General features: G+C 39.0%; 1 protein-coding gene across 1 annotated transcript in view; it reads left to right on the top strand.

Annotated features, from left to right (window-relative positions):
* CHRNA7 (cholinergic receptor nicotinic alpha 7 subunit) overlaps nt 1–13,252 on the top strand; it is a 179,436-nt gene that overhangs the window by 81,682 nt on the left and 84,502 nt on the right. The window contains exon 3 of the mRNA XM_069098173.1: nt 6,022–6,066. Coding sequence (XP_068954274.1) covers nt 6,022–6,066 — 45 coding nt within the window. The remainder of the gene's footprint in view (nt 1–6,021; nt 6,067–13,252) is intronic.

Below are 13,252 nucleotides of genomic sequence, written 5' to 3' on the forward strand. Positions count from 1 at the left end.
TTTTTCATATTAATGAGATTAAGTTCATTTAATCAATGAGATTTCCTATGTCTTCCTATGAAATCTCATTTATGCTAATTAAGTAAAATGCTGAAAACTTCATTTCGTTTCTTGAAAATATTCATAATTAATGAAATTTCCTATGTGTCCAGACTTTAGGGGCACCCTTGAATAGAAGGTGCAATTTTAACTGAGATTTGAATGAAGCCAGGAGGTAGAGATGATGAGGAAGAAAAGACTTCCAAACATGGGAATGATAGATATCTGTTCTCTGTGTACCAGCTTAGCTAAATTAAGAATGGTTCAGTTCTAGGAGGCTGACCCATTACCTGAAGATGGTTTTTTTAAGCGATAGAATGAGATAATCATTTTAGGACTGGAAGGTGACAGCAGAAGTTATCTAGTCCAATCCCTTCTTTTTTAAGGACAAGGAAATAGAGACATTTGGTGACTTGTCCAAGGTCACACAGGATCTTGGGATTTGAACTCAGATCCTCTAACTCTAAATCTGGTCCCCCTCCTACTGGTTTGCCAGAGGTCATGCTGATACTAAGTGGCATGGCTGGCATTTGGACTCTTGTCCTGTGACTCCTGGTTCAGTGGTCTTTCCACTGTATCATGCTATCTCCCTCATAGAAATTTCTGAAACAATCTCCCAGGGAACGGAGGGATTTTATACTGATGAAAGCATAGATCTTTGGAAGAATTAAGGTGTGAAAATTGCTTAACATATATGTTTGATTAAATTTCAGTGTAATAATCATGATGTATATCATCAAGTAGGTCAGATTTACTTGGCTGTAAGATTTATTTTGGTTATAATATAAAAACTATGTATGCTCAGCTTTCAATTTTCTTTTGCTTATGTAACATAATTATCCATTTACAAATTTAAAAAAATTAAAAAAAAGTTATCCTTTCTTCCAACTCCATCCCAGGCCTCCTCCCTAGAGTTAGGAGAGAACTATGAGATAGAAACAACCATTTTCTCTAGATATATTTGGACCTTTTCCACTTCCTTCAGAAACACACAATTTTTTTCACCTTTTTTTTTTGGAGGGGGGAAGGCAGGGTAATTGGGGTTAAGTGACTTGCCCAAGGTCACACGGCTAGTAAGTGTTAAGTGTCTGAGTCTAGATTTGAACTCAGTTCTTCCTGACTTCAGGGCCAGTGTTCTATTCACTGTGCCACCTGGCCCTGAGAAACACACACTTTACAAAAGATTTTGGGATTAAGTGCCTTTATGTGTCCTTTATGTGACCATTCATCTCTTGGTCTTCTGCCCTTGAGAGGGAGAAGCCGAATCTGCTCCCCTGAATCTTGGAGAGTTCCTTCTACTCCAGCAAAGTTATAATGACAGTGGGTTGGTCACTTCAGATAGGTGAGAAACTTTCCTAACTAGTCATGGTCAAGGATTTCCTGTTCCAATTTGCTAATAACTGTCTTTGTCCCTTCTAATCCTGCTACTTTGTTAAAAAAAAAATTCAGTGGCTCAGTGGTATATACTTAAATTTCTAGCTTCTTTGACTGGCTGTTAAGACCTCTACATTCTGGTAGTGGCTTAACCTTTCAAACCTTACCTTATACTCCTTCCTGTTGCTGTTGTACCTTCCAGCCTCATCAAACACATCTTCTGTGTTCTTGTCTTTCTTATATCTGTAATGTTAGAACCAAGTTATGAACAAGTATTTATTAAGTACATCAAGTCTAAAAAATAAAAAGTAAGGGCAGCTAGGTGGTGCAGTGGATAGAGCACTGGCCCTGGAGTCAGGAGGACCCGAGTTCAAATCCAGCCCCACACTTATTAGAGGTATGACCCTGGGCGGTCAAAACCTGGCCCCCCCATTGCTTCCCAAAAAAGTATTAATTAAGTACCTATGTGGCAAACATTGTGTTAAGAGCTAAGGATACAAAGAAAGGGCCTGTTCTCAGGGAGATTATAGTCTACTGGGGGAGGGGAGACTACATGCAAACAACTATGTAGGAATAGGATATAGATAGACTAAATCAGAGATAATCTTGAAGGGAAGGTGCTAGCATTAAGGGGTTTGGGAAACATTTCTTGTAGAACGTAGGATTTTGGCTGAAGGAAGTCAGGGAAGCTAGGAGACAGAGATAAGGAGGGAGAGAATTCAAGGCATGAGGGGAAGTCAGTGAAAAAAATCCAGAGTCAGAAGATGGAGTGCCCTGTGCCAGGAACAGCAAGGAGGCCAATGTCACTGGATCACATGTGGGAGTGAGGTGTAGGAAGCGTGTCCTTCTTCTGCCTCTTAGCCTGTTGAGTGAGCTTCTACTCCTCCCAGTCAAACTCAAGTGCCCGACTCATTGAAACCTGACCTGAATTTCCCCATTACTGGCTCCCAAACATCCTCCTCCACCATCTCCTCTTCTGATCTCTGCAACCCGCCGCCACCTTTCTATTCAGATTTTTCTCCTTCTCGTATTCTGCATTCTAGCCAAATTATATTACTAGCTGCTCCCCGAATAAAGTTCATCTCTTGCTTCTGTGCATTACACCAGCTCTTCCGTAGTCCTGCAATGCCTTCACTCTACTTTTCTGCCCATCAGTAGCCTTACTATTACTATTTTGCTTTTTTGGAGGGGGAAGGCAGGGCAATTGGGGTTAAGTGACTTGCCCAAGGTCACACAGCTAGTAAATGTTAAGTATCCGAGGCCGCATTTGAACTCTGGTCCTCCTGACTCCAGGGCTGGTGCTCTATTTGCGGCGCCACCTAGCCAACCCTATTATTATTATTATTTTTAAACAAGGCTCAGCTCCGGTGTCATCTCCTTTGTAAATCTTGCTTGATCTCCCCACTACCAGTTCCGTTGTTCATTCTGTCTTTCTCCCAGAGCCATAGACATGGAGCTAGAAGGGATTATGTTGTTATTTAGTTGTTTCAGGAGTGTCCTGCTCCAATTTACTAATAACATCTTCATTCTTTGTCCCTTCTCATCCTGTTACTTCTCTGTTAAAGAAATCAGGTTCAGTAGTGTATACTTAAATTTGGGCTTTTTTTGGCAGAGATTCTGGAGCCATTTCCTTCTCTAGTTCATTTTACAGATGAGGAAGCTGAAGCAAACAGGATTAAGTGACTTGCCCAGGGTCACACAGCTAGTAAGTATCTGAATCCAGATTTGAACTCAGGAAGATGAGTCTTCCTAACTCCAGGTCCACCACTCTGTCCACTGAGCCATCTAGCTGCTTGTTCATTTTATAGGTGAGGTAAACCAATCCCAGAAAGGTCAAGTAATGTGCTCTGTGGTTTACAGAGGTTGTAAGCTTCAGAGCTGTGTTGTCCAGCTCCTTTATACCCAAATCCTGTATTCTTCCCCCTATACCAGGCTCCTCAAACTACCTTGAGTTTTCTTCTCTGTGCACTTGCAGAATCCTACTCTTTTCAGTGTTAAACTCCTTGTCATCAGAGATTGTTTCATTTTGCCTTTATGTTCCTAGAACCCAGTTCATTGAATGCATATGTTAGATGATTAATAAACAATTTTTGAATTCAGTTGAACTTATATTCCATGTTTATTTTTGCTTCTATGGATTTTTTATTCTTATTCTTTGTTCCTGCTGCTCACATTTCTGGAATGTTTTCCGTGCTCTTATTGGCTTACCTAATTCTTTCTCAGTTCCTACCTCCTCCACGAAGTCTACCCAAACTCCAGCCTGCTATGATCACTTCTTTCTCTTAGATGTCAACGAATTTATTACTCAACATGGTTTATTTTTTACAGACAGCTTGAATCTTTGATCAAATGACCAAGAGATCATAAAGTAAAGTAAAATAGATTGTAAAGTGCTTGGCACAGTGCCTGGTAAATAGTAGGTGCTTAATAAATGCCTGTTCCCTTCCCCTTCCCTTGTCTCATATTCTAGATCTGATATTTACTCATTGTGCAGCTGTGGACAAACCACTTTTCTGAAACTCAGCTTCCTCATCTGTAAAATGGGGGTGACAATGTCTACATCACCTACTTTACTGAATTACTGTGAGGAAAGTCCTTTATAAATCTTAAAGTACCATAGAAATATAAGTTATTATTATCATTATCCCCACAGTCATAGTTTCACTCATTTCTCTGCCCAACTTTTTCTCTACTTCTCTTACTTGATTTTCAAAATATTTTTTGAGTTCTTCCATGGCCTGCGACCAATTCATATTTTTCTTGGAGGCTTTGGATGTAGGAGCTTTGACTTTGTTGTCTTCTTCTGGTTGTATGTTTTGACCTTCTTTGTCACCAAAGTAAGATTCTATAGTCTGATCTCCCCCCCCCCCCATACTGTTGGCTCATTTTCCCAGTGAATTACTTGACTTTTTAAACTCTTTGTTAAGGTAGGACTCTGCTTCCAGTGTGGAGGGTGTACTGTCCTAAGATTCAGGGGTTTTGTGCAGCTGTTTTCAGAGATATTTTTAGGGAGCTGTAAATTTTCAGTTCTTCCAAGTTTTTATGATGAAAGGAGAAGAATTTACTCCTCTCCTGGTCTGTGCTGTGGTCTGTGAGTGATCACAAGCACTCTTTCTTCCTTGTAACCATGAGAGGATTCCCTCTCCATCACACCACAAGATCCTCCATGCCAGTGCTCCTTGTCCCAGGACCACCACCCAGGACTGCTGCCAAGATCCAAGCATGGGAAAAGCAAGAGAATCCTGCCTCATCACCAGCAAGAGATCCCTGCAGTCCCCTTCTGCTCAGTCACTCAATCCTGCCACCATCTGTGGACTGAGAGATTTGGAAGCAGCTGCTGCTGCCTCAGCCCTGGGGCTAGGGCCAGACTGTTTTCCTCTTTCAGCCAGTTCTGACAGACCTTTACTAATGACCTTCTAAGTTATCTTTTGTATTTGTGGGTTGAGAAGTCTGGAAATCACCTCAGCTGCCAGTGATTCATTGCCCTGAAGCCTGCTCTGGGTTTGCTGGGGCCAGGTATGTGCTGGAGTGTTTTGTGCTAGACTATGCATCTCTCAGACTGGTGCAACAGCCCTTTCCTGTCAACCTTCCATGTTGTCTTGGGCTAGAAATTTGTTTCACTCTGTCATTTTGTGCGTTCTTTTGTTCGAGTCATTTTTACAGGTATTTGGAGGGGTTTGGGGGAAATCTCAAGCAAGTCCCTGCTTTTACTCTACCATCTTGGCTCTGCTTCCCCACAGTCATAATTTAATTAGTACCTTATGAATGATGATGACAATTATTGCTAATTGACTCCTGATTCACTTTTAAGCTGACCCTCTTCTCCCTTTCCCTTTTCTTCTTTCCCCTCCTTTTCTTTAACCTCCCCTGCCTCTTGTCTCATTTCCTCTATTGCCATGGCATCATATCACACTTTGGTCACAGTACCTTGTGTGTTCTCCTACTCCTTATATCAATAAGAAATCTATATCATACTGTGGTCTTGGTTTAAATGAGCCATTTGGATGATGATTGATTAAGACCTTAAGATGATCAACTGCATCAGAGTATATCTAAAGAGAATATGTTCCTCCATTGCTTTATGAAGAAGGGAATAAATGAGTTGACATATTTGGTAGTTTAAAAGATCTGTGCTTTCATGGATTGTGGATATGCTCTCTGTGCAGATTGCAGCCCATCTGTGCCTTCTTATCCAACGAGATTCCTGTATATACTCTCCCATAGATCCTTCATAGACTATCCATCTGACATCCTTGGAGTCTCTAGTTTTTTTTTTTCTTTTCAGCATTTCTAGGGTACCAATGGAGCATTTGGACTATTCATCTATTAGCTTTCATCCCACATACTTTTCTGGTCTCAGTGATATTTCTTATGCCAATTCTTAGGCAAAAGTTTTAACTCAGCATCAGATTGACTCCAGGGTTTGTCCAAGGGCCAACCTAACTCAAATGGGAGAGGTTCATCACCAGGAGGTTGGCTGTTAGGTGTTAAATTCCTTGGGCCATGGTAGCCTATGATTTGACTTATTAAAGAAATCAAATAAGTTACATATGAACAATGCTCTCATCCCTATATATCTAACCAATTTTTTTCTATTTTTTTTTTCAGGATGAAAAGAATCAAGTTTTAACCACCAATATTTGGCTGCAAATGGTAAGTTGAGAATTCTCCTCCCCTTTTTCCCTCTAAAAGTCATCTTTTTTTCAATTCTCCCAGAATGCTTTGTTTATACTTCCCTTCTTCACACAACATATGCTAATTGTATTAAAGTTCTTTGGGTATTTATTCCACTCCTTATAAGGAATAGAGTCTTTGAGGGTAGGGACTATGTCCTTTTCATTCTTATGTCCCCAGGGCCTAGTGTTTGGGGATTGTGTTGGTGTTTAATAAATGTTTGAATAAATAAATGAATGCATTTACAGATGAATCACATGTACTTTATTTCCTACCCTTTCCCCTTAAACTTATATTTTGTGCTTGTTTAATTTTTTTAAGCGACCAAATGAATATTAATTCCCCAAATATACCCCCAAATGTAACTATGCTTTCTTGAATATAAAATATCTCATTCTAGAGAAATCTAAACTTTTTTTTAAAAGGGTGAAAGTTTTTATTTCAATGGCAGGCAGGCCCCTTGGAAATGTCAAAGATACATGTAATATGAAGTAATGACAGTTTGAGCTAATTCTTTCTCTGCATTTCCTTAGATCAGTAACACCTTATCCCAGGGGTTTTCCATACCTTCTACATTGTTCCTGTATCTGTTTTGCTTATCAAAATAGAATTTGTTGAAGCTGCTCAAAAGCATAAGCTAGCTGGCTCTAGAAACTTTATGAGCTGGTCTTTAAAATAACATTTTCATTTTGTGCATCCTGGAGGTTGCAGCAACCTCATAAGTACATCTTGAAGAGGGTAGACATTTCAAGGGCAATTTAAGGTACTTAATCTTAAGTCCCTCCAAATCAAACAATTTAGCATATTGGTTACACAATATTATTGCAGGCTAAAGTTAAGCTATGTATTCAGCTAACTTTGTTAGCTGCAAAATAAATGTTTTCCAATAATTTTGCATTTTAGGTACTCCTTGTGTGATATTTTAAAAAATGTATTTATTGGTACAGCACTTCACTGATTCAAAGATCTCATTTAGTAGGTATGGATACTTTCAAAACTGGGGCAAATTATAGCTTCTCAGTACCTTACACAGAGGTGTTCTGGAAAAATTCATCATATGGTGGCCAACTTGGGAATGAGCCTTTCCCAACATGGCTACACTGGTTCTTAGAAGAGAGCTAATGTTGTTAGGTTGTACTCTGAGCTTTGAGGACTTTCCAGATCTTATGATTTCTGGTATTGCCTTTGAGAGTCCAGGATCATTTCTATGCTACTCTGAAGGAACAGAGTCAGACTTTGAAGATTTTTCTATGTAGAGAAAAATGAGGCAAATATGGAAAGCAACAGAATCTATCTCTTTCTCAGAGGCTCAGTCTTCTTAATTCTTATTATACTAATTGGTTTTTATCAAATTAGAGAGATGAACTATTTAAAGGGAAGCCTTGGGTTCCTGAAAAATAAGGGGAATAAGGTTATTATGGGCTATATTGTTTTTAGTGGCCCTGACATAAACACATCAGCTTTGTAGTCAGTCTGTCCATAAGTATTAAACCTTTCCATATCCTAAAACGTTGTTCTTAGCACCAGAGTTACATAATTTTATGTCCCTCTCTTTAAGGATTTTGTGTTAATGGGGGAGAGAGACCTTAGGGAATAGGACAAGACTTGAATAGTTGGTATTTAATTAAATTAATTTCATTTTAGCTCAGTTCAAGTCAAGTCAAACCAGCAAGTATTTACTAAGTACCTACTATGTGCCAGAAGCACTGGGGATACAAAAAAAGTAAAATTAGTCCCTATCATCAAGGAGTGTACATTATTTTATTTTATTTTGCTTTTTGGAGGGGGGAAGGTAGGGTAATTGGGGTGAAGTGACTTGCCCAAAGTCACACAGTTAGTTTTGTGTTGTGTCTTAGGCTGGATTTGAACTCAAGTCCTCCGGACTCCAGGGCTGGTGCTCTATTCACTGTGCCACCTAGCTTCCCCCAAAGAGTATATATTATTACCACCAACCTCTAAAGTTCCACAAAAGCATATTTTGACAAATGGCAGTCCCTTTGGTTAAACTTTGCCCAAGGAGTCCCCACATTTTAGGCTGGAATTTGCTATTTTTGAAGTTTCTCGTATTTTTTTTTGGACCATATTTGTGATTTCATTGGTGTAGGGGGCTACCACTGAGGAATAAACTTCCTCTAGAAATATGGAGTGACACTTGCTGTGTAATTTATAGTCTTAGAGAGCTTCTCAGGGTGCTGAGAGGTTGGGTCATTTGCCATAGTTCACACAGTCAATATGTCAGAGCTAAGACTTGAACCCAGGTCTTTTTGACTTTGAGGACATCTCTCCATCCTCTATGCCAGCTGCCTCATACTTATTAAATGTCTTTTTCTAAAACATTTATTTTTATCCACAGGTTTTTTTTTCTTTAGAGAACCTGTGTATATCTAAGGGATATTGCTAATTGTTGAAGGAAAAACAAGCCATAGTCTAAATAATTTTGGAGCCTACTGGGAAGTTAAGACACACGTGGAAAGTTAAATGACAAACTAAAATGACGACATAAAAGGAGTCTAAAACATTCTAAAACAGTTCTAACAGCAGGTTCCTAGGAGAAAGAAAACCTTGCTTTGGACCTTTTGATACAATAGACCTTGGGCAAGTTACCTAAGTCTCTCTGACACTCAATTTCCTCAATCTGGATAAAATAAGGGCTTTGATCCTTTCATCCCTAAGTGCTCTAACATTTGGTTAACATTAATAAATGTGTTATTTAGGGATACAAAGTTGTGGACACCAGCAAAATCATCTTTCCTTCAAGCATTAAAGTTTATATTAAGCTCAGTAGTCAGTAATAACTATTCTAAGCCATTTGTCTCCCAAAGAATAGCTGCTTCTTATAACCCATAGTGTATTTCAATAAATCAAATACCTTTGATTCCATCAATGTGGATTATTTTATCTACAGATGTAAATCCCAACCCTTCCATGCCTTAGTACCCAATTTAGTTCAATTTCAGCTTGAGGAATTGTATTAAATTAAAAATTTATTACCCTGTGGTCAAGCAGGTCAAGAAGTTCCTTGTACTTAACTGGGTTCTAGTCCTAAGGTAAAAGACAGACAGTCTGCCTCATGTTTCTGGTGTGGTAGTACCTTCTGGAGCTCATATTCTTCTGAAAAAGCCCATGATAGACCAGGGTCATCTCCATATCACAATCACAGTAGGATTTTATTTATCCACATACTATGTCATGGAAAATGTGAATGTAACCATTGTTCCACAGCTACCGAAAGACTCTGGCCTTAGTATGTACTGACTGAAGTCTAATTCTGGCAGGTGACACTGAGTGTAATATTTTTTATTTCATTTGTCCCCTCCTCACTCCCCAACCCCAGGACCATAGGAAAAATCTCTAAATATTGTGATAATGTTGGATCACTTATCTGTGTCTTCTCAAATGTGGAGAAACAGAGTTCCTAACTCTTATATAGACACTTGATGGACTTTGGATATTGAACAGGCTTTATTTTGCCCCACAGAAAATACACCACCCAAAAGAATCACAAGAGCCCGTGAGTAGGTAGAGAAAGGTAGAACCGTCAAATAGTTCAATAGACTTCAACCAGAAGACCAATGCATTTGGAGGGTCTACTAAACAAGCATTACCCTTCACCTCAGACAATTGCAGGAAGGATTGGAAATGTTCACATATACTTCCCTAAGCAGTTGTCATGTTCCTCCTCCTTCTCTTTCTTCCAAGAGCATACTGATGAGAAAATCATAAAAATTTAAACAATAGTTAGCATTTATATAGTGTTTAATTTTCAAATAACTCATTTAGTCTTTACAACAACTTTGAAAGTAAGTAGTGTTATGAGTTACACTTTACAGAAGAAGAAACTGAGGTAAACTGAGGTTAAGTGACTTGTCCAGGGTCACAAAGATAGTAAGGGTCTGTGACTGGATTTGAATTCAGGTCTTCCTGACTCTAGGAGTAGTAGTCTGTCCATTGTGCCAGCCAGCTGTTTTTTTCCTTGAGGAGACTAGTGTTTGATTTTGTGAATTCTCAAATTTGGGATTCCCCATGGCATAGCCCCTGAGCTAAAGGAAGTCCACTCTCAGAATTGTTCCTTTCTGGCTGCACTTCTTCAGGAATTCTATCAATAGCCCCAGCTACATGGGGAGGGAACATAATAATAGCTAGCATTTATATAATATTTTAAGATTTCCCAACTGCTTTACAAATAATGCCCCATTTTATCCTCACAATATCCCTAGAAAGTAACGCTATTATTGTCCCCATTTTACAGAGGGGGAAGCTGAACCAAATAGAGGTTAAATGATTTTCTCAGAGTCATACAACTTTTTAGTATCTGAGGCTGGATTCGAACTCAATCTTCCTCACTTTAGGTCCAATGTTCTATCCACTCCACCACCTAGTTGTCTATCTTCAGAAATTGTAGTCTTGGACTTGTGCATAGAATAGGAATCAGAAAGACAAAAGACACTAGGAATTTTGGTGTCCAGATACTTCAGTCAATAGGCAAGAATATACAACTAACTAGATGCTTTTCCTAAAAGTTGTAACTAACTGCTCCAGTGGGTGGGCAAAATCTATTCGGGATCCTTACCTCCTTCCATCTCTCCCAGCTTCCCTACTCCCAACTTCTCCATTCTGTGGCATTTCAGACTGGGCATACAAGGGAGAGAGAGTTAACCTTATTTTATATATACTACAAGGGAGGGAGCAACTCTCTTGCAAGCATCTTTTCCTCTCTAACTTTCAGTCACCAGTCAACTCATGGCAACTCCAGTTCCTGGAAACCAATGAGAGGCATTTCTGTTATCCTCTCTCCAAGGTGCTAGTGAACTTTCCTTGCTCCATGGACATGCCCTTGAGATGCCTTCAGACAAAAGTCTGTGCCTATAACCTCATCAAGTTGATTAAAAAACTCATCCAGGTATACTAGTTCTGCTCTGGATCCTTCCTCGCCTTACAAACAAATATCTATAGGTGTGTTTCAGAATGAAATACTTTAGGAATTAGAGGGAAACCTTAAAAAGTTGTTTATTTAGGAAGGGTACCTTTAACTTCTTTGGTTCTATTATTACCCTAATTGAAAGTGACTCTTGAAAGGTGCCTAGGTGGCGCAGTAAATAGAGCACTGGCCCTGGAGCCAGAAGGACCTGAGTTCAAATCCAGCTTCAGACACTTAACACAAAAACTAGCTGTGTGACCCTGGGCAAATCACTTAACCCCAATTGCCCTCCAAAAAGCAAGAAAAAAAAGAAAGTGACTCTTGAGTAATGGACAAATTCATTGTAAGAGGGGTACAGATGCAGAAGATGGTCAGTCCAGTTGTGAGAAGGAGGGAACATGGGCAGGAGAGTGATTCAGAGTGGAGAATTACTCACATCCTCTGGCACTTCTCTTTTAGTATGTTTCAGACTCCTGACATCCTGTCCCTCTGCCATGCTTCAAATGTACTGAGTATTGACTGCTCACTTTTAACAACTCTGGAGTCCAGTCACTGCAAACCACAAATTTCCTATGGAGCCATAACAGGGGAGCCAGGAGAATAAAACTCAACATGTTAAATGTTCTCTTTGAATTTTGTTTTTTCCTCTCTTTATATATAGATCCCCTTCTTGGTTTTGATGAATTTTGTCAATATATTTGTCAAATATATTGAAATGCATTTGTACAATGTGGACCACATAAAGCTGTTTGCCATGTCAAGTTCCTAAAGAGAGAGCAATAAGTGCATGCAGTTTGCAGGCCAGTTTTACAATTCTATTAAAACTGTCAAGTATAATTAGGTTTAAGCCTTGGGTGGTTTGTTGCTGTTGCTAATTCGTTTCAGTCACGTCCAACTTTTCGTGACCCCTTTTGGGGTTTTCTTGGCAAAGATATTGGAATGGTTTGTCATTTCCTTTTCTAGCTCATTTTACAGATGAGGAAACTGAGGCAAAAGGATTAAGTGACCTAGGGTCTCACAACTAGTAAGTGATTGAGATCAAATTTGAACTCACGTCTTATTGACCTCAGACCTAACACTCTGCTGCACCACCTAGCTGTCAATAGTGACAGTCATAATGATATTGGGAAAGAGGTTAAAAAAAGTTAATCAAGACTTTCAGAGGTGATGATTTACTTTAAAAAACTGTTTTCTCTTATTTTGAAATCTTTCCCATTCTTCTGATTAGGATCTCTTCCCTTTTGTGTTTAATCCTTTTCTATTTTATAACTACCTAATTCTAGTTATATAACTAATAAGATGTACAGTGTAGTTAAATCTAAATTCTAAAACATCTTCCCTTAAGAATTTACAGTCATAACTAGGACAGGGCAACTGAGCCTTTGCCCTAGAGTATTGAGAGTTTCAGGGTAACAACAAGTATAAACAACTGAGATTAGTACTTGGCTAGCAATAATAATATCTAATAATAACAATAATATCTACAATTTTTATAGTACTTTACGGTTTTGTTGTTGTTGAATCATTTCAGTCATGTCCAATTCTTCAGGACTCCATTTGGGGTTGTCTTGGCAAAGATACTTAGAATGGTTTGCCATTTCCTTCTCCATAATATCTAATACTAGTCATAGTAATATCTATAATTTACATAGTACTTTAAGATTTATAAAATGCTTACCAAATATCTCAATTTACTCTCACAATAAAGCTGGGAGGTAGGCTCCCATTTTATGGATGAGGGAACTGAAGCAGAGATTGAGGGACTTCTACACAGCTAGTAAATGTTAGAGACTGAAACTGAACTCAGGTCTTCTTGACTCTAGAACCAGCAATCTATATTAGTTAGTTAAAGGAGGAAAACTTCCATAGGATTCACTTCCTTTACTGTCCTGCCCCATCCCAGGGTATCATCTTCCAAGAAAATTAGCCTCACAGTGTTCTAGCATCTTACCCACAAACTGAATTTGTTTTTAAAAAAGTGGATTTGTAGGGCAGCTAGGTGGTGCAGTGAATAGAGCACCAGCCCTGGAGTTAGGAGTACCTGAGTTCAAATCCAGCCTCAGGCACTTAACACAAAAACTATCTGTGTGACCTTGGGCAAGTCAATTTAACCCCAATTGCTGTCCAAAAAGCAAAAAAAAAAAAAATGGATTTGAGGACTAGTTTCATTCTGTTTGCCATAGAGCCATTTAGTGAAGCCCGTTCCTAGGTGCCAATATTTCTAGTTAATTACTCTCTGAAAATTCT

The sequence above is a fragment of the Petaurus breviceps genome, unplaced genomic scaffold (genome assembly GCF_028583685.1).
Source record: "Petaurus breviceps papuanus isolate PSGF00001 unplaced genomic scaffold, PetGlider_PUasm1.0 37, whole genome shotgun sequence".
Lineage (NCBI taxonomy): Eukaryota > Metazoa > Chordata > Mammalia > Diprotodontia > Petauridae > Petaurus > Petaurus breviceps.